This window comes from Spermophilus citellus (genome assembly GCF_964194105.1).
Source record: "Spermophilus citellus genome assembly, chromosome: 4".
Classification (NCBI taxonomy): Eukaryota; Metazoa; Chordata; class Mammalia; order Rodentia; family Sciuridae; genus Spermophilus; species Spermophilus citellus.
This window is the reverse complement of record NC_138185.1, coordinates 55,719,420-55,746,020: the sequence shown is the minus strand read 5'-3', so window position 1 is coordinate 55,746,020 and position 26,601 is coordinate 55,719,420. Positions and strand designations below refer to the sequence as shown.

At 36.4% G+C, this 26,601-nt stretch overlaps 1 protein-coding gene across 3 annotated transcripts in view; it reads right to left on the bottom strand.

Annotated features, from left to right (window-relative positions):
- Positions 1-25,154, bottom strand: part of TTC23 (tetratricopeptide repeat domain 23) — a 116,365-nt gene extending 91,211 nt beyond the window's left edge. The window contains exons 1-3 of one of the 3 annotated variants that reach the window (XM_081289803.1): positions 24,758-25,154; positions 9,356-9,539; positions 1,196-1,395 (exon numbers count right to left, since the gene is read on the bottom strand). In XM_081289803.1, coding sequence (XP_081145929.1) covers positions 1,196-1,395; positions 9,356-9,434 — 279 coding nt within the window. In that variant the 5' untranslated portion in view covers positions 9,435-9,539; positions 24,758-25,154. The remainder of the gene's footprint in view (positions 1-1,195; positions 1,396-9,355; positions 9,540-24,757) is intronic. The other 2 variants (XM_081289805.1, XM_081289804.1) reach the window with 2 other exon arrangements.
- Positions 25,155-26,601: the final 1,447 nt, after the last annotated feature.

Below are 26,601 nucleotides of genomic sequence, written 5' to 3'. Positions count from 1 at the left end.
TCCATACCCCATCTGCCTGGCTCTCCTTCCCCTGTGTTCCCTTGATCATCCAGTCCCACCAATTTTCAATTCTACATTCCCTTCAAAAGGTCTCAGCACCTCTGCTGTCTCTGTCCCACTTAGTTCAGGCCCTCATAATCCCTTGCCAAGATAATGACATACATTCTCCTCTTCTTCCAATTTCATTCTTTTCTCATACATCCTCCGAAAGTCTGCAGAAACGATCATTCTTAAACTCAAACCTGCTCATAGCTTTCTCCTGTTTAGAATCCTAGAAAATTCCTCAAGTAGCTTTTTGAGAAATCAAAACTCTTTTTCTGGGCACTGAGTATCCTCCAGGCCCAGATCCTACCCATAATCCAGCTTCATGTCCTTATGTCACGAGAACCTTTATCCTAGACAGCTTCTTGTAGTTCCCCAATTGGATTGTACCCCCTAAGGTTCATAGCTCTTCAGCATCTTCAGTAATAGATGACACTTTTGTCCTCTGTGTCACCTGGCCAACTCCTAAGCACTATAACTAGTGCCGATCAAGCAACTTCCATCCTAAAAGTGTGCTTTATTTGCTATTCCTGCACCCACTCCAGGCTTACTGCATACCCCATTCTGTTTTTGCATGTATGTCTTTTGCAGTTTGTGTCTCTCTCAGAACTTATCACACTGACTACCATTATCAACAGTGATATATCCCTCTGGGCTCTTGGCTGTGCTTTCCCCTCTGGGCCCTTGGCACCTTCATGGAACCTGGCACATATTAGGTATACAATGGGCATTTGTGAAATAAATGAATGTGAAATAAATGAACGGCCTGGGTGAGTGAATGAATAAAATTTCTGAGGGGGGGAGAAATCAAAAAACTTCTGAGGGGAGGATGAGAAAGAATTGTGCACAGACCAAGAAGATTAAAGACAAGGAATTCTAAACTCTAGAAGCTTCATCTGTGTTGTGTTGCATTACAGTGTTGCACCTGCATTGTGTTGCATTACCAGACATGTGGTAAAAGCTCAAAACATATTTATCCTTGACCACACCAACTGCTGGGCTTGGAGCCCTGAGGGCCTACAGTCACTCATGCTACAATAAAGGCACTGACACTCCTGAGATTAGGAATGTAATCTAAAGTACTCTACTTCTTTTGGTCATGCATGATAGCCCAATTTCCAGAGTAGAGGAAAGGAAGTAAAAGGTTCCTTACATTGTGACTGCTGGAAAAGGACTTTGCTTTCTCTTCACAGAGGTGGAGTTTCTCTCGTGGTGGCTGGAACAGCACTGTCTGGGGCAGCTTGTTTTGGATCTTCGCTTTTGGAGTGATGCTGACAGCAGCAGCAACTTCATCTAGGTGGTTGGTTAAGTGGGATTCCTGTGATTCTTGCATATTTTTTGATACATTGTCCTCTAAATTTAAATAAAAAAGAAAGGGGTTAAATGATAATTTCCACAGTTACTTTTTAGAAATATATATTTTTTTCCTAGAAATTGAGGTTAAAATCTAAAAATTTCGTCATTATACCTATGACTGGCTTGAAATTAGTAGCATTATATCCCAAAATATCACCAGTAAAATTAGCTGAGCCCCAACAGCTCTCAATGGGTTCATATTGGATCAACTGAATTGCAACTGAGCTTGAGGCAGAAAATAAATGACTGTTGTTGAATCTTCAACTTCTAGCCAAAAAGGAGTAATATCCTTACTGCTTAAAATGACCAGTCAACCAGGAAACAAAACAAATCAACAACCCACAGACAGATAAGCTATGAAACAATGGTTTCAAGAAACAGGACTCAGGACCCACCAGCAGGGCAGGCCCAGCAACCTGCGGAGTGGCAGAGCTGCCCCACGCGCCTGCAGGGTAGACGGACCTGCGACCCACCAGCAGAACAGGTCCAGCGGCCTGCTGAGGGGCAGGCCCGCCCCCTCCCCCAGTGCCTGCAAGGTAGGCGGAGCTGTGACCACCGGCAGATCAGGCCCAGTGGCCTGCTGAGGGGCGGAGCCGGCCCCTCCCCCGGCACCTGCAAGGTAGGCGGACCTGCGACCCACCAGCAGAACAGGTCCAGCGGCCTGCTGAGGGGCAGGCCCGCCCCCTCCCCCAGTGCCTGCAAGCTCAGGCCCAGCAACCTGCGGAGTGACAGAGCTGCCCCACGCGCCTGCAGGGTAGGCGGACCTGCGACCCACCAGCAGAAAAGGTCCAGCGGCCTGCTGAGGGGCAGGCCCGCCCCCTCCCCCAGTGCCTGGAAGGTAGGCCTAACGGTGACCACCGGCAGATCAGGCCCAGGGGCCTGCTGAGGGGTGGAGCCGTCCCCTCCCCCTGCACCTGCAAGGTAGGCAGACCTGCGACCCACCGGCAGGTCAGGCCCAGCAACCTGCGGAGTGACAGAGCTGCCCCACGCGCCTGCAGGGTAGGCGGACCTGCGACCCACCAGCAAAAAAGGTCCAGCGGCCTGCTGAGGGGCAGGCCCGCCCCCTCCCCCAGTGCCTGGAAGGTAGGCCGAACGGTGACCACCGGCAGATCAGGCCCAGGGGCCTGCTGAGGGGTGGAGCCGCCCCCTCCCCCTGCACCTGCAAGGTAGGCAGACCTGCGACCCACCGGCAGGTCAGGCCCAGCAACCTGCGGAGTGACAGAGCTGCCCCACGCGCCTGCAGGGTAGGCGGACCTGCGACCAACCGGCAGGCGGACCTGCGACCAACCGGCAGAGCACACCTAGCGGCCCGCCAGCGTGGTAGACAGATCACCCCAATTGGAGGAGGATCACAGCCACTACCTGCCCTGCAAGGGAGATTTTTCAACTATACAAGAGCAATATAAATAAATAGAGGGAAAATTTCAAAAACACAACAGTTTCACCAAGCAGAAAGAAACGCGAGCAGTATGAAAAGACAAGGAAAGAAAGGACCACAAGCAATGCAGGTCAACTCAACTCTAGAAGAGGTAATAGCTGCAACAGATGGAATGTCAGATAAAGAATTCAGGATATACATGCTTCAGATGATCTGGAGTCTCAAGGAAGACATGAGACAGCAAAATCAGACAATGAAAGATCACTTTGACAATGAATTACATAAACAAATCCAAGAAGCAAAAGATCAATTACACAGGGAGATAGAGGTAATAAAAAACAAACAAATAGAAATCCTAGAAAGGCAGGAAGCAATAAACCAACTTAAAAACTCAATTGAGAATACTACCAGCAGAGTAGATCACTTAGAAGATAGAACATCAGACAATGAAGACAAAGTATTTCAACTTGAAAAGAACATAGACAGCTCAGCAAGACTGCTAAGAAACCATGAGCAGAACATCCAAGAAATATGGGATAACATTAAAAGACCAAAATTAAGAGTCATTGGGATACAGGAAGGCACAGAGCTCCAAACCAAAGGAATAAACAATCTATTCAATGAAATAATACGAGAAAACTTCCCAGACTTGAAGAATGAGACAGAATCCCAAATCCTAGAAGCCTACAGGACGCCGAATGTGCAAAATCATAAGAGATCCACACCTAGACACACTATAATGAATATGCCCAACATACAGAATAAGGAGAGAATTTTAAAAGCTACAAGAGAAAGGAAGCAGATTACATTTAGGGGTAAACCAATCAGGATAACAGCTGATCTCTCAACACAGACTCTGAAAGCTAGAAGATCCTGGAATAACATATTTCAAACACTGAAAGAAAATGGGTTCCAACCAAGAATCATGTATCCGGCGAAATGAAGCTTCAGGATGGAAGATGAAATTAAAACCTTCCACGATAAACCAAAGTTAAAAGAATTTGCAGCTAGAAAACCATCTCTTCAAAAAATCCTCGGCAAAACATTACAGGAAGAGGAAATGGAAAATAACAATGAAAATCAACAGTGGGAGGTAGGACAGTAAAGGGGGGAAAATAATCAAAGAGGAAAACAAACCATATTCAGTAACATAAATAAACAAATATGGCTGGAAGGATAACCTATATCTCAATAATAACCCTAAATGTTAATGGCTTAAACTCACCAATTAAGAGACACAGGCTAGTAGAATGGATCACAAAACATGACCCAACAATATGCTGCCTACAGGAGATGCATTTGATAGGAAAAGACATACATAGACTGAAGGTGAAAGGTTGGGAAAAATCATATCACTCATATGGACTTCGGAAACAAGCAGGAGTGTCCATACTCATATCAAATAAAATAGATTTCAAGCCAAAGTTAATCAAAAGGGATAAAGAGGGACACTACATACTGCTCAAGGGAACCATACACCAACAAGACATAACAATCATAAATATATATGCCCCAAACAATGGTGCAGCTATGTTCATCAAACAAACTCTTCTCAAGTTCAAGAATCTAATAGACCACCATACAATAATCATGGGAGACTTCAACACACCTCTCTCACCACTGGACAGACCTTCCAAACAAAAGTTGAATAAGGAAACTATAGAACTCAATAACACAATTAACAACCTAGACTTAATTGACATATATAGAATATACCACCCAACATCAAGCAGTTACACATTTTTCTCAGCAGCACATGGATCCTTCTAAAAAATAGATCATATATTATGTCACAGGGCAACTCTTAGACAATATAAAGGAGTAGAGATAATACCATGCATCCTGTCTGATCATAATGGAATGAAACTGAAAATCAACGATAAAAGAAGGAAGGAAAAATCATGCATCACTTGGAGAATGAACAATAGGTTAATGAATGATCAATGGGTTTTAGAAGACATCAAGGAGGAAATTAAAAACTTCTTAGAGTTAAATGAAAACACAGACACAACATATCGGAATCTATGGGACACATTGAAAGCAGTTCTAAGAGGAAAATTCATTGCTTGGAGTTCATTCCTTAAAAAAAGAAAAAACCAACAAATAAATGATCTCATACTTCATCTCAAAATCCTAGAAAAAGAAGAGCAAAACAACAGCAAAAGAAGTAGAAGGCAAGAAATAATTAAAATCGAGCTGAAATTAATGAAATCGAAACAAAAGAAACAATTGAAAAAATTGACAAAACTAAAAGTTGGTTCTTTGAAAAAATAAATAAAATTGACAGACCCTTAGCCATGCTAACGAAGAGAAGAAGAGAGAGAACTCAAATTACTAGCATATGGGATGAAAAAGGCAATATCACAACAGACACTTCAGAAATACAGAAGATAATCAGAAATTATTTTGAATCCTTATACTCCAATAAAATAGAAGATAGTGAAGGCATTGATAAATTTCTTAAGTCATATAATCTGCCCAGATTGAGTCAGGAGGATATAGACAACCTAAACAGACCAATATCAATTGAGGAAATAGAAGAAACCATCAAAAGATTACCAACTAAGAAAAGCCCAGGACCAGGTGGGTATACAGCAGAGTTTTACAAAACCTTTAAAGAGGAACTAATACCAATACTTTTCAAGCTATTTCAGGAAATAGAAAAAGAGGGAGAACTTCCAAATTCATTCTACGAGGCCAACATCACCCTGATTCCGAAACCAGACAAAGACACTTCAAAGAAAGAAAACTACAGACCAATATCTCTAATGAACCTAGATGCAAAAGTCCTCAATAAAATTCTGGCGAATCAGATACAAAAACATATCAAAAAAATTGTGCACCATGATCAAGTAGGATTCATCCCTGGTATGCAAGGCTGGTTCAATATACGGAAATCAATAAATGCTATTCACCACATCAATAGACTTAAAAATAAGAACCATATGATCATCTTGATAGATGGGGAAAAAGCATTCGACAAAGTACAGCATCCCTTTATGTTCAAAACTCTCGAAAAAATAGGGATAACAGGAACATACCTCAACATTGTAAAAGCAATCTATGCTAAGCCCCAGGCTAGCATCATTCTGAATGGAGAAAAATTGAAGGCATTCCCTCTAAAATCTGGAACAAGACAGGGATGCCCTCTCTCACCACTTCTGTTCAACATAGTTCTTGAAACACTGGCCAGAGCAATTAGACAAAAGAAATTAAAGGCATAAAAATAGGAAAAGAAGAACTTAAATTATCACTATTTGCAGATGACATGATTCTATACCTAGCAGACCCAAAAGGGTCTACAAAGAAACTATTAGAGCTAATAAATGAATTCAGCAAAGTGGCAGGATATAAAATCAACACGCATAAATCAAAGGCATTCCTGTATATCAGCGACAAATCCTCTGAAATGGAAATGAGGACAACCACTCCATTCACAATATCCTCAAAAATAATAAAATACTTGGGAATCAACCTAACAAAAGAGATGAAAGATTTATACAATGAAAACTACAGAACCCTAAAGAGAGAAATTGAAGAAGATCTTAGAAGATGGAAATATATACCCTGTTCATGGATAGGCAGAACTAACATCATCAAAATGGCGATATTACCAAAAGTTCTCTATAGGTTTAATGCAATGCCAATCAAAATCCCAACGGCATTTCTTGTAGAAATAGAGAAAGCAATCATGAAATTCATATGGAAGAATAAAATACCCAGAATAGCAAAAACAATGCTAAGCAGGAAGTGTGAATCAGGTGGTATAGCGATACCAGACTTCAAACTATACTACAGAGCAATAGTAACAAAAATAGCATGGTACTGGTACCAAAACAGGTGGGTGGACCAATGGTACAGAATAGAGGACACAGTAACCAACCCACAAAACTACAACTTTCTTATATTTGATTAAGGGGCTAAAAGCATGAAATGGAGGAAGGATAGCATCTTCAACAAATGGTGCTGGGAAAACTGGAAATCCATATGCAACAAAATGAAACTGAATCCCTTTCTCTCGCCATGCACAAAAGTTAACTCAAAATGGATCAAGGAGCTTGATATCAAATCATAGACAAGGCATCTGATAGAAGAAAAAGTTGGCTACGACCTACATACTGTGGGGTCGGGCTCCAAATTCCTCAATAGGACACCCATAGCACAAGAGTTAACATCTAGAATCAACAAATGGGACTTACTCAAACTAAAAAGTTTTTTCTCAGCAAAAGAAACAATAAGAGAGGTAAATAGGGAGCCTACATCATGGGAACAAATCTTTACTCCTCACACTTCAGATAGAGCCCTAATATCCAAAGTATATAAAGAACTCAAAAAATTAGACAATAAGATAACAAATAACCCAATCAACAAATGGGCCAAGGACCTGAACAGACACTTCTCAGAGGAGGACATACAATCAATCAACAAGTACATGGAAAAATGCTCACCATCTCTAGCAGTCAGAGAAATGCAAATCAAAACCACCCTAAGATACCATCTCACTCCAGTAAGATTGGCAGCCATTATGAAGTCCAACAACAACAAGTGCTGGTGAGGATGTGGGGAAAAGGGTACACTTGTACATTGTTGGTGGGACTGCAAATTGGTGCAGCCAATTTGGAAAGCAGTATGGAGATTTCTTGGAAAGCTGGGAATGGAACCACCATTTGACCCAGCTATTCCCCTTCTCGGTCTATTCCCTAAAGACCTAATAAGAGCATGCTACAGGGACACTGCTACATCGATGTTCATAGCAGCACAATTCACAATAGCAAGACTGTGGAACCAACCTAGATGCCCTTCAATAGACGAATGGATAAAAAAATGTGGCATTTATACACAATGGAGTATTACTCTGCACTAAAAAATGTCAAAATCATAGAATTTGGAGGGAAATGGATGGCATTAGAGCAGATTATGCTAAGCGAAGCTAGCCAATCCTTAAAAAACAAATGCCAAATGTCTTCTTTGATATAAGGAGAGTAACTAAGAACAGACTAGGGAAGAAGAGCACGAGAAGAAGACCAACATTAAACAAGGATGAGAGGTGGGAGGGAAATGGAGAGAAAGGGGAAATTGCATGGAAATGGAAGGAGACCCTTAGGGTTATACAAAATTACATACAAGAGGAAGTGAGGGGAAAGGGAAAAATAATACAAGGGGGAGGAATGAATTACAGTAGAGGGGGTAGAGAGAGAAGAGGTGAGGGGAGGGGGGATAGTAGAGGATAGGAAAGGCAGCAGAATACAACAGACATGAGTATGTCAATATGTAAATCAATGGAAGCGTAACTGATGTGATTCTGCAATCTGTATACGGGGTAAAAATGGGAGTTCATAACCCACTTGAATCAAAGTGTGAAATATGATATATCAAGAACTATGTAATGTTTTGAACAACCAACAATAAAAAAAAATAAACCGAGGAGAAGGGTCTAATCAGCATTTCTATTTTATAATGAGATCACTGAAGCTCAGGGAGAGTAACTAGCCTTCTCAGCCCCACAGGGAATAAGCTGAGATGGTATTTAAAGCCACATCCATCTGAGATCCTTACTCCACCGAGTTGTTAAAGATAAGCAGGGTCACAATGGACCACAAGAACCATTAAAAAGCATTTCTCACTTTGAAAAAAAAAAAAAAAGAAACAGGACTCAGGCAATAAGACAGTGATTCCTGGTGGGTGGAAAAAATAAAGTTCAACCCAAGATCATCCAAGTTCATTGCTTTGAGAGAATATCAAGACGCTGTGCACCTAGAAGTGACCCGGTGAACTATGTAAATTGAGGATATTAAGCTGAGCGTCTTGGTGACTAAGATGGCAGAGTTAACAGGACAGATTACTGTAGAAGACTGCCCAGAGAGAGGACTCTGGAGGTAAGCAGAGGGACCCCTCAAGTATGGAGAGAGATACTGATCAGCATCTACTGAGCAACTACTCTGGAATATAGAGAAAAGAATTCTCCAATAGGATTAAAAAGAACAATGCCTAGCACTCACTCAGGGCTGGCAGTGCTTATCCCTACAATCTAGAATAGAAAAACAACTCATGAGGCATTGGGCAAAGTACTTGGAAGTTTAATCTCCACAGTGGGGAATAATTAGCCCTACATTGAGCACTATTCAGACACATCTAACAAATCATAAAAGAGGCAGGAAACAAGGCCCTTTATAAAGAGAATAATCATTTAATTATATTTATTTATTTATTTATTTTTAAATAAATCTTTGTTTTATTTATATTTGACAGTGGAATGCATTACAATTCTTATTACACATGTAGAGCACAATTTTTCATATCTATGGTTGTATACACAGTATATTCACGCCAATTTGTGTCTTTATACCAGTACTTTGGATAATAATGATCATCATATTCCACCATAATTAATAACCTCATGCCCTCTCCCTTCCCCTCCAACCCCTCTTCCCTATCTAGAGTTTGTCTATTCCTCCCATGTTCCCACTCCTGATCCCACTGTGAATCAGCCTCCTTATATCAAAGAAAACATTGGGCATTTGGTTTTTTGGGATTGGCTAACTTCACTTAGCATTATCTTCTCTAACTCCATCCATTTACCTGCAAATGCCATGATTTCATTCTCTTTTATTGCTGAGTAATATTCCATTGGGTATATATGCCATATATTTTTATCCATTCATCTATTGAAGGGCATCTAGGTTGGTTCCACAGATTAGCTATTGTGAATTGTGCTGCTATAAACATTGATGTGGCTGTAAAGTTGCAGTGGAAACTCTACCACCTAGAGATGTACAGAACATACAATAATGGTTTTTCTGTTTGTCTAAAACTGCCAATCATCAAAAAGAATAGACTGTTTAACCAGAACAGTTCAGGGAAAAAAAAACATCAACTGTGATTGATTTTGTCTTTGATTTCCTGTGCTTTACATATTGTTGGTACCCATCCTTTAATTTTCCTCATTTCTTTTTTAGATTTTAAAACACAGCATTTTATTCATAGGAAATTTAATTTCAACATTTATTTTAAAAAGCATTTATTTTAACATTACTTCAAAAACAAAAATTAAAATGTTAGATGAGAAAGAGAAAAAAAGAGAGAATAATCAATTAATCAAAACTGACCCCAAATTAGCACAGATGCTGAGTTAGCAAAAAATACATTAAAACAATTATAATAATTGTATTCCATCAGTTTAAAAGGGTAAATAGAGCTGGGCATGGTGGTGCACACCTGTAATCCTAGTGGCTTGGGAGGCTGAGGCAGGAGGATTGCAAGTTCAAAGGCAGCCTCAGCAACTTAGCAAGGTCCTAAGCAATTTGGTGAGACCCTGTCTCTAAATAAAATATAAAAAAGGGCTGGGGATGTGGCTCAGTGGTTAAGTGACCCTGCATTCAATCCCTGGTATCAAAAGAGAAAAAAAAAAGGTAAATAGAGACATGGAAGATTTATATATATATATATATATATATATATATATATATATATATATATAACCCAAATGAACAGGAGATATGAAAATTATAATGAGTGAGATGAAAAATACAGTAGGATCAAAAGCAAATTCGATATTACAGATGAAAGGTGAGCAGATTTGCAATAGAAATAATCAAAATGGAAGCTAAATCACCAAGCTATGAAGCAACTTCAAGTTACTCAATATAAATGAGATTTAAGTCTCTAAAGGCAAGAGGATTGGAGCAGGGTGGGGTGGGGCAGAAACAATATGGGGAAAACTAATGGTCAAAGTTTTTCCAAATTTGAGAAAAGTATAAAGCTAGACATCCCGGAAGCTCAACAAGCAATAAACACAAGTAACGTGAAGAAACCACACCAAGGACCTAGTGACCAAATTGCTCAAAAACATGAGAAAGAGAAAAGTTTAAAAGTAATCAAAAGTGTGTGGGGGGGAGAAAACATTATGTACTTTAAAAGATAAAGATGAGTTCAGATTTCTTGGAGGAAAAAGGATATCAGGAAAGAGTAAAGCAACATTTTTAAGGAAAGGAAAGGGAAAAAAAGCTGTAAACCTCAAATTTAGTACCAGTAAAACTTAATCTTCAAAAGTAAAACCTTCAACAGTTAATCACCAGCAAACTTTCACTGCTATGTTCTCAAGGGAATGTTACAGGAAATCTTTCAGAAGGAAGGAAAACAAAAGCAAATGGAAATCTAGATCTGAAAGGCAGGGATGAGATTGTGAATTGTGAAGATGTACATGGGTATAATGTTACTTGAAGATAGAGATAAGTTAAAAACATATAGTACAAAGCTATGGCAACCATTAAAATAACAAAAGAAAGATTTTCAAATTATTAAGCTAACAAGAGAGACTGGATGGAGTTAGAAAAATAATCCAACAGAAAAAGGGGAAAAGATGAACAAAGTACAGATGGGACAGAGAGAAAATAGCAAGGAGATAGAACTAAATCTAACTCATTAAATTTTAGTGGTCTCAATACCCCAATTAAGAGACAGAGATCATCATAATGAATAAAAAGTCAAAACTCAACTACAGGTAGCTCACAAGCAATTCACTTTAATTATCGACAATGAGATTAAATGTGGAAGGATAGAAAATTCAAAAATTAATTAAAATCAAATGTGGAGTAACTATATTAATATCAAAGTAGATTTTGCAGCAAAGAATATTACCAAGGATAAAGAAAATAATTTCATAATGATAAAGGGGTCAACTCATCAGGAGGACATAATCACCCAAATGTTTATATATACAATAGCAGCTTCAAAATATAAGCCCCCAAATGGATGGGGTTGTAAGGAAAAAATCAATAAATCCTCAATTATAGTCAGGTGATTAATTATTTCTGTCAATAATTGATACACCAAGGAGGCAGAAAATCACTAAGGATATAGAAGATTGCACTACATCATCAAGCAACTTGATTTGGCATTTATTACAACATTCTACCCAAAAAAGAATACATATATTTTTCAAGTGTACATGGACATTGACTAAAACAGATTTTATTTGGGGTCATAAAACAAGTTTCAATACAGTTATAAGGAGTGAAGTAATACAAAGCATATTCTTCTTTGACCACAATGGATTAAATCATAAATCAATAACAGAAAGAGATCATTTGTTCAAATATTTAGAAACTAAGCAACACATTTCTAAATACAACCTGGGTCAAAGAAATAAAAAAGGAAATTTGAAAGTAGTTTGAATTGAATTAATATAAAAGCACAACATATAAAAAATTAAAAATGACATAAAAGCAGTCTTTATGGAGAAATTTATAGCATGAAATACCTATGTTAGGAAAGTAGAAGGGTCTTAAATTAACCACCTTCATTAACCTTCATAAACATGAAGAGTAAATTAAACTAAACATAAACAGATGAAAAATATTAATAAATAATAATGCTAAACTCATAATTCAATGAAATAAAAATAGAAAAATAGATAAGTCAATGAAACCAAAGGCTGGATCTTTAAGATCAGTAACATGACCTCTAATCAGGCTAATCAGGAAAAGTGGGAGAAGACACAAATCATCATTAGCAGTATTGAGAATGCAGACATCACTACAGATTCTACAAATACTAAAAGGTTAACAATAGAACAATTTGAGTACTTTTATGTCAAAAAATTCAACAACATAGATGAATGGACAAATCCTTTAGAGTCACAAATTACCAAAGCTTACTCAAGAGCAGCAAAGAAATTTCACTGGAGAAAAATAGCCTAATATCTATTAAAGAAACTGAATTTAAATTTTAAAAGCCTAAAAAAAAACTCCAGACCTAGATGGCTTCATTAGGGAATTGTACCATATATTTATGGAAGTTAGAATATGAATTCCACACCACCTCTCCCAGAAAATTGAAGAAGAGAGAATACTTTCTGACTCTTTCTGTGTGAATTTGATAAGAAAATAAGACAAACATGTTACAAGAAAATATGCCTCAGAAACACAGATTAAAAAAAATTCACAACAAAAGTTAGCAAATTAGACCCAGCAATATATAAAAGGGAATACATCATGGGTCAAGTGAGGTTTATCTCAGCAATGCAAGACTGGCTGAACATTTAAAAATCGGGTAATGTGATTCACTATATTAATTTTAAAAAGAAAAACTATATGATTATCTCAATCAACACAGAAAAGGTACTTGACAAAAATCTAATTAAAAAATTCTTAGTAAAATTGGAATAGAATTGTACTTCTTCAACCAGATAAAAGGCATCTATGAACAGCCTACAACTAAAATCAGACTCAAAGGTCAAAGACTGAATGCTCTACCTCCAAGATCAGAAACAAGACAAGGAGGTTCACTTTCAATACTTTGACATTGTACTGGAGCTTCTAGCCAGTGCAGTTAATGAGGAAGAAGATGGAGGAGGAGGTGGGGGGAGGACGGAAGTGGGGAAGAGGGGGAGGGGGGAGGTGAAGAAAAAGATTTCCAGATTAGATGAAGTAAAACAAAGATAACTATGTTGAGAATCTGATAGAACATGCAAAAAAGTCTACAAATAAGAATAAGTGAGTTTAGCAAAGTTATATAATACAATCATTATATAAAATAATATTTCTAAGTCAAAGGGAGATAAGTAAAATAAAGATACCAAAGGGAGGGAAGAGGAGAGGGAAAGCAGAAATACTGGGGAATTATATTGGTCAAATTATATTGTTATATCATGTACATGTACGAATATGTAACAATGAATTCCACCATTATGTATAATCATAATGCACCAATAAAAATACGGAAAAATAAAATATTCTTCCATATGTCAGCAATTAACAATTGAAATTAAACTACAATATTACGCATATTAGCATAAAAATAGGAAATAAGAATAAATCTTCCAAAAGATGAATAAGAACTGAACAAAATTTAAAACTCCATAACACTAGTAAGAGAAACGTTAAAAAGAGAGAGAGAGGGAGAGAGGGAGAGGGAGAGAGAGAGAGAGAGAGAGAGAGAAAGTAAGGCCTAAACAACTGGAAACACACATCATGTTCATGGGTTAGTAGAGGACTCAACATTAAGATGTTAATTTTCCCCAAATTGATCTACACCTTTAAAACCATCCCAATTTAAATTTCTGCATGGGTTTGGGTTTTGGCAGGAATTGACAAAATTTCTAAAGTTCATATGAAAACACAAAGGATCTACAAACCAAAATGACTTTGTTAGAGTAGAACAGAGTTGAAGAATTAACATAACTTTTCCTTAAGAGATATTATAAAGCTGTGGTAGGCAAGGCACTTGGAATTACTGTTAAGATAAACAAATAGACCAATTGAACAGAATACAGTCCCAAACGGACCCACAATACACAAATAACAGATTATTAATAGAGCAGCAAAGAAATTTCACTGGAGAAAAAAACAGCCTGTTCAACAAATATGCTGGAACAACTGGAAATTCACATGTAAACAAAAAATAAAAACATAAACCCTTTGATCCAAATCTCACGCTATATATAAGAATTGACTGAAAATGGGACATAGGGCTAAATTTAAAACCAAAAACTATAAAAACATCTAGAGGAAAACCCTTGTGACTCCAAGTTAGACAAAGCTTTCCTAGATATGACATTCTCTCTCTTTATGTAACAGCCAACCTGATGGATGTGAAGTGATATCTCATGGAGGCTTTGATTTGCATTTCTCTAATGATTACAGGTGTTGAACATCTTTACAAGTGTTTATTGGCCATATATGTCTATTCAAATCCTTTCCCCATTTTTAAATTGAGTTGTTTTTTTATTTCATTTTGCTTTGTAGGAATTCTTTAGATATCCTAGATCTTAACCCCTCATCAGATATGATTTGCATATATTTTCTCCTATTTGATGGGTTCCTTTTCCCCTCTGTTGATAGCATCCTTTGATGCACAAAAGTTTTAAATTTTGATGTAGTTCAACTTATCTATTTTTTTTCTTTTGTTGTCTGTGTGTTTGATGTCATTTCACTCCTAGGTATTTACACGAGAGAAATGAAAGCTGATGTTTACATAAAGACTTATATGTAAATGTTCATAGCAGTTTTATTTTTAATAGCCAAAAAACTAGAATCAGCTCAACTGTCTATCAATAGGTAAATGAATGATCAAACCGTGAAGTAGCTATATAATGAAATACTACTCAGCATTAAAAAGGATTGACTATGCTACCACATGAATAAATCTCTTAATAGCTATGTCAAGGGAAGGAACTCAGATGAAAGAGAATACATATTGTGTGATTCTATTTATATAAATTTTGAGAAAATTTAAAGCAATGGATAGTGATTAAAAGCCAATCAGTGATGTCCTTGAACTAGGAAAGGGGGTGGTGGTGTGAAAGGGGAGTGGAGCAAGGAGGGGAAATGTGGGAAGGGAGAAAGAAGGAACATCACTCCTTGTGATGATGGATATGTTCTCAAGACAGTTTCATAGGTGTACACATATGTCAAAACTTATCAAATTGTATACATTTGTTTGCCAAATAATAAAGCTGTTAAAAATATGCATAGGTCAGAGATGCCTCCTCATTCCCCCTCTCCTGCCCAGATATGTCAAACTCCAATTCTACTATTTACCACAGAAAACATTTTGAAATTTTATGCTTTTATCATTTCCTTATTTATTAACAACTAAAAGCAATATACCAGGCTAAAACACTATATGGAAAACAGTAATTCCAAGAAATGTAAGATCCAGCAGGCAAATAGATTAGGTACACATGAGCATGATACTAGCTGGTACAGACACTGGAAGAGGGAGTAGTGGTTAAGACTTCAGAAACAGGAATCATTGCTGCTGTGATGGTTTGGCTTGTTTGAAAAGATTTCAGAGCAAGGACAGAGAAGAAAAATCATCCCAAGTAAAGTGAATAATTAGTAAGAGTTTGGAAGTGTTAAAGTGAAATCAATATATGACTAACTGCTGATAAACTATAAGGTGGGGCATGGGAAAGAACACATTTGCCACAGCACAGGAGAGCCACAAGATATTTCACAAAGAGAGGTCATTGACAAAGGGGATCTAATGAGTTGGTAAACCCAAATATTGGCTCCACAAAAGGAGGATTTCATGATCAAATAAATGGGTACCAACAATTTATCTTCTCAAAACTTTTACTATGGTACAATGACAAGTATCCTAGAGAAAAGATATAGAAGCATTTTCCAAACTTTTGACCATGAAAATCATCTTTTTTCTGAAGTATTGATTAAATTTTATGAAATTAGCATTTTTTTGAACATTGTTTGGGAACCCTTAAGATAAGGGAAAAGTGGAAATTGTGATTTCAACTTAAGAAGGCATTGATTTCAGGCCAACCATTTGATTGAATTTAATGGGCAGGAAGGGGAGAGCAACTGAAAGTTTTCCCCAGGAAAAGGAAATGAAAATGTTCCATGACATTGATCTGTAAATACTGGAGAAATATAATAATCAAACTATGAGAGGCCACATGGACACTGATTTTCAATATTCTAGTACCATCCTGATGACTTTTTCTGTGTCTGTAGTCTGCCTGCACTTATTATTGTTAACTTTTCTTTCAACCCAGATACTTTATTAAAAATGTAAATGCTTACTTCAGACTCATCCTAACAATGAATGAATGGTATTATGGGTTTGATATGCTAGCTACATTTTCCCCTAATGCACATTAAAATACAAACATAGTATTAATATTTTTAAAAGTGTGTCTGTGTTCTACCTAACATCACAATTGTAATCATTGCAGACCTTGGGAAATTATAAATCTGAGCAATGTTGCACAACCATTTTTAACCATGACCTATCAACCAGGATTTCATCAAGTTTTATTTTCTGCAATTTATATGCTGATTACATAGGCATTGTCCTTAATAATAAATTTATAATATTTCATATGTGTCTGAAAGTTCTCCCAAGAAATTATCATACATCTTCAATAAATGTATATATGGTGGAATGGTCATTCCCTGGCTTCCAGTTGAATATTACTCTGATTATACAGAATGAAATTAGTTCCACAGCAGCAGCGGGAAAAGAAGAGAGAGAAGTGATGAGGGGAATTACTGAAAGGAATAATCATCATAACTTGAGAATGGATCATAGCTTGGATGTTCGAGAATTGCTTAGATGAATAACTTAAAGGAGGATAGTCAAGAATAACCATGACATTTTCATTTTGTGTCTTGAAAACAGGGGTTGGTAGACTATGGCCCTGGGACAAATTTGGCCCAGTTTTCATAAATAAAGTTTTATTGGAACGTAGCCACATTAGTTTCCTTACATATTGTTTATGGCTACTTTTGCACTATAATAGCAGAGGTGAGTAGTGACTGAAACCCTCTGGCCATTGAAACCTAAAATACTCACTGTCTCGTCCTTTACAGAAAAAAAGTTCACAATCCCTAAAAACCCTGATGCCACAAAGAAAAGTAGTAACACAAAGGAGGGTGGTCATTTGGATAAGACAACCAACTAATTTTCAACCAGACTGAAGTTGAGGTTGTAGGAGAAAACTTACATGAAAATATCAAACTTGGAAGTTAAAAACACATCACTAGTTATGAATAACATTTTTTAAAGACAACAATTTTCTTTTCCTTTTTAAAAATGAATAACTTATTCCATACTTTCTTCCAAATGGGATTTGAGATTAGATAGAGATAAATGTTGAAATAGACTGGATATAGTCACCAGAGTAGTGTACAGACTCCTTCAGAATACACAACAGAGCTGTACATTTGCATCAGAAAAGATGTCCACTAAGGAAAAAGTAGGACGTTTTCTACCCCCTATAAAGCAATACAGAATGAAAAAATAAAACAGAGAGGAAGGAAGCAGCCAAAGGTCAAACTGTGAGAAAGCCACTGAGGCTGATGTAAGATCCAGGCAACTCTCTCATTCCTGGGTAGCCTTTGAAAATGTGAAAGACTAATCCTTCAGGGTTACCATCTAAGATTTGCCTAAACCTCACTGTTTAGAGATTCAGTGCTATTTCAGATCCCCGGAAGTTGGTTGACTAGAAAAAATATTTTCTTGCCTTATGCTTCTTCATTTACTCAACCCAGTGGCTGATAGGTTGATGACATTTTCATAGGTGTCATGATCTAGGGTCACAGCAATAGACCGGGATGAAGAATCTGAGATTCATTAATCTGTGTTGCCCAGATATCTATACTATTTGGGCAATACTAACAACTGATATTTATGCAACATATTATTCATTCCATGTTTTATCTCATGTGGCCCTTACTTATTACATAGCCATGTGAGGTACAGGGGGAGACATTCCTACCCCTATAATATAAATGTGGACAATGAAGCTGAGAGAAGCTAAATTACTTACGCAACATCACAGGATCATAACTATGAGTCTGTTCTTTTAATGATTTAGTGATTGTCTACTACAGATTTTCTACCACAGTCTATAAAGCAGTGGGAAGAAAATGCTGTTACTTTGGGAACATAAATTTGTATTTTAAAAGTGACCATGTATTTTTATAAACAGGAAATGTAACATCTTCAGCTGAATCAACCACATTTTCTTATTTTCTATTGAGAGAGTCATAAAAGAATATTTAAAATGACATATAAAATATGTCCTGCAATACTTGTTATTCTGGAATTTTGAATCTCCTGCTAAACTTTAAAATGGGGGTTTCTTGTTTGGCTTCACCATAAAAATGCCGTTTGTCTCATGCTGCTTCAATATTACATCCTTAAAACAGAGGTTATATATAATCAGAGTGTTCATAAGCTGGATCTAACTTATATGCATTTTTTGTTTTTCTTTTTTTTCTTTGTCAGAGAGTTAAAAAAGATTAAGGCGTTATTTTAAAATTAGGAGTTTCATATAAAGATCTAGATTACTGGGTTTTGACTTCTTTTGAAAACTCAGAACTGTTAACATTGGGCCTCTGTCACTATAGGCAATAACTGGCCAGGGTGAAGGGGCTGCTGTCCCTGGGGGCAATGACACTGCTTGGTTTGCCAGTTGCTACCACTGCCTACTGGCTCTTGGGCATGGAGACAGCAAAGTAGTTGCCATTTGTCATTGTGTTTGTATGTGTGTATTTCTTATCAGGTCTCTGTATTCATCTCTCTTTCAAAGTAAAAGGCAAAATAGAGGGATGTGATTTTTCTTGCCCATGCCACTCATTTCCTGAATTTCATATCATCTACAGCATTATTGATTATTAGACACTGGTATTTTATACTCCATTTATGACTTGCCGCATCAATTGCAATGTCCACTCTAATTTTAGAGATGTTTAAATGCCAAAGCAAATGTGTATCTCTGAATTAATGAATGGAGGGATGTTACCTGTCTGGCTTCTGGAAAGATTTGAATCAGTGTGACCTTGCCTTAAAAATGTGTCTGTTTTAATGTATGTTATAGTACTATGTTACTATGTATGTTATCACATAGTAGCACTTCTAGCATAAGACATTCACTTACTTTGAGCTACATGCCTATCATCGGCCACTTTCCTTTTCTTTGTAATAGCCATAGCTGGGGCTTAAAATTTTGTTAGAAATCAGCTCAGGCCCCACACACTTCTCTCTCCCTGCCAGCTTCGGGTTTGCCTTCCCAGTCTTCTCAATCTGTATCCACAACTGCCATTCAGGCTTACCCAATCTATTGATGGTGCTCCTTCTGCCAGACCTGTTCAGTAGAATACTGAAGCACATGATCAGCCCCAGATTTATGTGGGAGGAAGAAGAGGTGGAAAGTGGGGTCTTACTTAGTCTTCCATTTCCAAAAGGTGATGTTTAAAATATATAATAATTGAAAAAACAGGAATCAATTAATCTGTATAGGTAGAATCTATGTTGGAGCTGTGTTCTGAAGGTCCCCTGCTGTTCCAGGTGTTAACTTTTGGGTGCTGACTTGTGGGGAGATATAAGAAGGTTGAGGGCGGGGCAAGGACCCTCAGGGTAAGTGGCTCTTAGGAAATAACAACCATTATGAATGTATGAGACTATGAATTAAAAACTAACCTGGTCCTTATGTCCGTGGAATTATTGGGAAAACATTCTAGAAAGATATGAAATACTGAAACTGAACAGAGAAGAAACAGAAAATCTAAACAGATCTATCACAAGCAATAATAATAATAATTAAAAATGATTATAAAAAGTTAAGCCTAGGTCCAGGTGTCTCAGTGGTGAATTGTACCAAACCATTAAAGAAGAAATAAAAGGTATCTTTTACAAACTGTCCAAAAATACAGGAGAGATTTTAACTCATTCCACAAAGTTAGTATTATCCTAATACATCATAAGAAATATATAATATATCATAAGGAAACAGCAAACTAATATTTTTCATTAATATAGACACAAAAAATCCACCAAAAATATTGACAGTACAAATCTAGGGACATATAAAAAAGGACTATATATTATAATCAAAGAGGATTTTTTCCAAGAATGGAAAGTTGGTTTAACATGTGAATTCATTGTAATACTCTGGATTATATGAGCTTGCTTGATTGTGGAAATCATTACATAAGTAACAATTATATCAAAACATCATGTTGTACACCTTAAATATGTACAACTTTTAATTTGTCATCCATCACTCAGTAAAGCTGGGGGAAAAATCCCCAATAAAACAGTGTGGTAAGGATACAAGGTGGGCACAGAATAACCAAAAAGAGTTGAGAATCCAAAATCAAACCCTGACATATATGGTCAATTTTGTGTGTGTGTATGTGGGAGGGATTGGTGGGGATCAAACCCAGGGCCTTACACAGCATTTTTTTTAAAATAAGGGTGCCAAAATAATTCAATGGGGCAAAGAGTAGTTTTTTCAATAAATAGTGCTAGAACAACTGAATAAGTACATGTCAAAGAATGAAGCTGGCCCTCTACCTCACATAGCAAAATTAACTCCAAATGGATCAAAGACATAAAATCGAGAGTTAAAACATATTATGAACATAGAAGTAAGTCTTTATGAGCTTGAGTTAAGCAAAGGTTTTTTAGGTACAACATTAAAGGCACAAGTGATAAAAGAAAAAATAGATTAACTGGATTTTATCACAATTGAAAAGTTGTTTCTTCAAAGGATACTATTAGTAAAGGGGAAAGTCAACCTACGGATTAGGAGAAAACATTTGTAAATCATATTCATATATCTGATAAAGGACTTTGATCCAGATTATATAAAGACTATTTACAACCCAACACTAAGAGGACAAATAGTCCAATTTAAAAATAAGCAAAAAACAAGAGAGAGAAATTAATTACAGTAGATGGGGTAGAGAGAGAAGATGGGAGGAGAGGAGAGGGGAGGGGAGGGGGGATAGTAGAGGATAGGAAGGGCAGCAGAATGCAACAGACACTAGTATGGCAGTATGTTAAAAAGTGGATGTGGAACCGATGTGAATCTGCAATATGTATATGGGGTAAAAATGGGAGTTCATAATCTGCTTGAATCAAATGTATGAAATATGATATGTCAAGAGCTTTGTAATGTTTTGAACAACTAATAATAAAAAAAGAATAAAAAAAGATAAAAATAAGCAAAACATTTGAAAGACATTTTTCAAAGAAGATATGTGGAGTGGCCAATAAGTGCATGAAAAATACTCAATATTACAAGTCATTAGCAAAATGTAATATAATGAGATACCACTTCACTTCCACCAGAATGACCATGATAAAAAGACTGCAAGAAGTGTTGTTGAGAATCTGAGGAAATTGGAACTCTCATATTCTACTAGTAGAAATGTAAAATAGTGGTGCCTCACGTTGGAAAGCAGTTGCATTATTCTTCATAAAGTTATTGGTATATGATTCACCAATTCCACTCCTAGGTATAAACCCAAGAGAACTGAAAACACATATTTACACAAAAACTTGTACACATCTTCATAGCAGCATTAGCCATAATAGCAAAATACTGAAAGCAATCCTAATATCTGTCAAGTGATGAATACATAAAGAAAACATGGGTATTGGCATGTCATCAATTATTATTTGTCAATAAAAAGAAGTGAAGCAATATTACATACTACAACATGAATAAACCTCAAAAACATTATGCTAAGTGAAAGATCCCAGATATAAAATGACCATATATGTATAATCCCATTTTAATAAAATTTCCAGAGAAGGTAAATCTATAGAAAAGAACAGTCTGTAAGTGATTGGGTGGGGCTGGAGATAGCAAAAGGGAATTGTCTCCAAATGGGCACAAATTATCTTTTTAGGGTAACTGAAACTTTCTAAAATTGGCACATGGCACTGATTATACAATTATAAAAATTTTAAAAAACAATCATTGAGTTCTATCTTTAAAATAAGTGAATTTTATGGGTATAGGAATTATACATCACAAAAGCTATTAAAAATGGCTATGAAACCACACTGTCTTATATGTAATTCTGGTTTTTACACATTTTACAACTACAAGACTTTTATAAGATAGAGCAACCCTGATAATATGGCAGAGGCCTCAACAATCTTTAGAATCAATCTTATGTTAATATCATTACTGTACAAATAGATGGATCACTTGACATCAGTGCCTGACATCTAAATCAGCCTTAATAAATGCTTACTAATGAATTAAATCATCCTTATAGTGTGATTTTTCTCCCCAAATATCTCACCTATTTGATACCTAAAACAGTTGATTAGGGTATTTCCCCCCTAACTTAAGAAAAAATGAAATGCCAAAATCTTCAGGGGAAATCCTGTTTATAAGTGGAGGTAGTCCAGATTAGGTATGCTAGTTAAGGTAGTGTACTAACTTTTTAATGCTGTAGATTAACTTGGTTGAGGATTGGAGATGGAAATCTCTGCTCTACAGACTCAATCAGCGACCCAGGCTGACCAAGGCTCAACTATACATCATGAGGAGTCATGACAGAATATGAGAACCATTGGAAATTTTATATGGGCTTTTTGGTGCCACTGCCCAGAAATGGTCTTTGATTTATCTTGCTTTCCCAATATTGAGCATGGTGTCTGGTATATCACAGAAGCTCACTGAGTGGGTGTTGTTGTTTGTGTGTGTATGTGTGTGTATATATATATATACACATATATATGTGTATAAGCAGCTCACTGAGTGGGTGTTGTTGTGTGTGTATGTGTGTGTGTGAGTGTGTGTGTGTATATGTGTATATATACATATATATGTGTGTGTGTGTGTGTGTGCATATATATGTGTGTGTATATATATATATATATATATATATATATATATATATATATATATAGTAGTTGGATACAATACCTTTATTTATTTATTTTTCTGTGGTGCTGCGGATTGAACCCAGGGCCTCGCAAGTGCTAGGGGAGCACTCTACTGCTGAGCCACAACCCCAGCCCACTGAGTGGGTGCTTTGTCTGAATCACAATGCCTCCTATGGTGATCTTCAAGTCATAAGGTTTTGCTGGTACAAGTTCCTTCTTAAGCAGAATCAAGGAAACACAATTAAAAGACAGACTTGCTGGTATATCCTGACTACTCAGGAGGTTTAGGCAGGAGGATTTCAAGTCTGAGACCAGCCTGGACAATTTAGCAAGCCATGTTTCAAAATAAAAAGTACTGGGGATGTAGCAGTAGAGTACTTGCCTAACATGCAAAACGCCCTTGGTTTGATTCTCAGTACTGCAAAACTGAACAAACCACAAGTAAATTCTGTGAGGTAAGAAGAAAGAATACATTCCATGTGAACAAATGTGTGTTTACATTCCATGTGAACAAAGATCACCTTTACTGTCCTAATTAGACCACAACCACCACTACATATGATAAGTTTCTTGTAGTGCTAAACTAGAAAAAGACTCAATGCTTTTCAGGATTACAAAGAAATGTAATAACACAGGGAAGATAATTGGATAAAATGCCTTAAGAAGTTTAGTAACCATTTTGTATATCGATACTTGTATCACTGAGCCCTCTGGCCTTTGGTATCTGCCCCCAAGCCACCTTAAATTGCACTGCCAGTTTTATCATGTTCCAATATTCCTTTCATAAGGTATCCCTCCCATTAAAAAATCCAAGACCAAACTCCTTAATCCTGGCAATTTTGGCTCTTTGTGTAACTTCTTGTGCTTTTCAAAAAATCATTATTTTAATCAAGCTTTCCAAATCACACTTATTCTCCAGTCAACCTACTCTTTCTTACGCTATGTGTATTTGCTGACTTATCACCTACTACATGGAATTCCATTTTTTTTTAATCTTCTGAAAATTTGCCAGTTACTTGAATTGGTACCATATTGTGAAGCTCTCCCTAAATAATTCTGCTCATGTTGATCTAAGATCCTGAAGCACCTGTGATTTATAACAGTCATTTGGGCATTGAGAACGGTCCAGAACATTATTAAATGTTCTGAGGCTCATTTTTTCTACAGTTTTGGTATGAGCTTCTGGAGGATTTTTGTGTAAAAGCAAAAATCCATCAGTTATCATGAATCAACCCAAATAATGAGACTTATTGATAATATTGGAATAATCACATACAAAATAGATTAACAATAGAAAAAACAATTTTTTAAAAATATCAATGTTTGTTTCTTAGTTTTCTTTTTTTAATAAACAGAAATATTGTGGTTTCAAGTACATTAATTTAACATCTCGTTCATCTTGTGTTTTATTATTTTATATTCGCTAATATGGACAAATAGTGGCCAATTAATATTTTTTGTTTATCAATATCTTCTTGAACTTTTATATTTTGGTTTTAATAAAAAATATCATTTCTGAAAATATGAATGCCAGATTTCTGTTTTGGAAATTTATCCTGCATGAACTACCTTGACCATAGGCAGATGTGCCTGGATTTCATAGTTTATAAATATATGCAAAATTTGGGTCCAAAGCCAACTGTAATTTTCTATTAAAACTTTTAATAGATGCATTTGTCTATTACACCAGCTATACAAACACAAATAGCTATTTCACTTAAAAATTACAATATTATTGTCAACCCATATTTAAGCTAAAATAACAACAGAGCACAGTTTCTTAAAGTAGAAAATAATCTATAATTAATTTTATCTTGGTTGCTTTACCTTTCAAACCCCCACTGATAATCTGGGGAAAATACTTTCCAACTTCTTCCTAAAGACAAACACCCTCTGCAGACTCTTCATCCTGCCTCCCTTACATGCTGCCTGTATTTTCTCCGTTTTTCCTTTGATACTTCTTTAAAACATTGAAAAACCAGAAAATTCTCTTCAACTCTCAGATCTCCAGTTACATGTCGTAAAACCCTTTGTCAGTTTACCCAGTCAGATGAACAGAATCTCCGTTTCTTTTTCAAGCAAATCACAGTTGTCTTGATAACCTGATTTGCCAGTTTGGTTACGCTGGCTGTCTCCGTTTGGGATTCTTTGTAGAGATTACCACAAAAAGTCTAAAGTAAGGCAGTTCCAGACAAAATTGGAACAGCCTTTCCCCCGTAAAGCAACCCAGTACCTCACAAAACTTCAGGCAGAAGAATGAATGATAGAGTTTTCACCAATAGGGAGTGGAGAGGAGCAGTTTGTAACCCAATCCTTGGAAGCCAGAGGTGGGAATTTTAAAATGAGTTTGTCTTTTCCTTGGAATTTTCTTAAAGTGGTATTGCTGCCTGTTGATGTTAAATTTTGTTGAAGACTGTAGAATCACTAGTTTAAATTAAAGGGTTCTCCCCTTTAAGTAAGTAAAAAATATGTAAATTGACCCTCTACAAATTGAGAGATCTAAAGAATGTTCATAAGATACACTAATATCACATACTGGCCTGGTCACTTTTGTGTCAGTTTGGGAAGGGGGTAAAAGTTATCTTAACATGATTCATTTTTCATGATCAAATATAAGATGTTCGATTAATGTACCCCAAAACACAGTATTTCTTTTTTTAAAAAAGAAAACTAAGAAACTAACACTGATTTTTTTAAAAAATTGTTTTTCTATTATTCCTCTATTTTGCATGTGTGATTATTCCAATATTAGCAACAAGTGTCTTTATTTGGGTTGATTCTTAATAACCGATAGATGTTTGCTTTTACACACTCTAGGCTTCCTCATTTTAAGTCCAGCAAAAAGTTTCTGAGGTATTATGAAACTCCATAAAAGGTTTTAGGAATACAGGTTATGTATGTACATGTCACATCAGTAACTCCGGAAGACCAGATTTAATAAATAATTGATAACCATCTGATTGTAATTCATACCTTATTTTGGAACCAGTGTTATTTAGTATAACGCTCCTTTCTAGATAATTCATCTCTAAAAGTAATTAGCCAACATAAAACTAGTTCACTATAAAATTTAACGTTGACAATAAGCCTTTAGCAAATTATCAGACCAAGCTTTTCAAAGGACAAAGAATAAGTTCTAGAAGATTTTTTTTTTATTTTATTGTTGGTTGTTCAAAACATTACATAGTTCTTAATATACCATATTTCACAGATTGATTCAAGTGGGTTATGAACTCCCATTTTTACCCCGTATACAGATTGCTGTGTCACATCAGTTACATTTCCATTGATTTACAAATTGCCTTTCTAGTGACTGATGTATTCTGCTGTCTATCCCATTCTCCACTATCCCCCCTCCCCTCCCCTCCCCTCCCCTTCTCTCTCTCCACCCCCTCTACTATAAATCATTTCTTCCACTTATATAATTTTTAGAAGATTTTTTTTAAAGAAGGAAAGGTGCTATAGTTATGAACACAATATTTTTAAAAAGTTTTTAATGTTCCCGAACAATGCACGTATTGAAAGACAAACAACAAAAAACCCCAAAGCCCTCTTCTTTTGATGTCTTCGTTGACAGGAATTTTTCTCTTTAAGAAATATTTTTTGACATCCTACTTAGCCATGCTAGTAACTGTCATAATGTCTAAATTATTATCGTGCTTTTTGGCAAC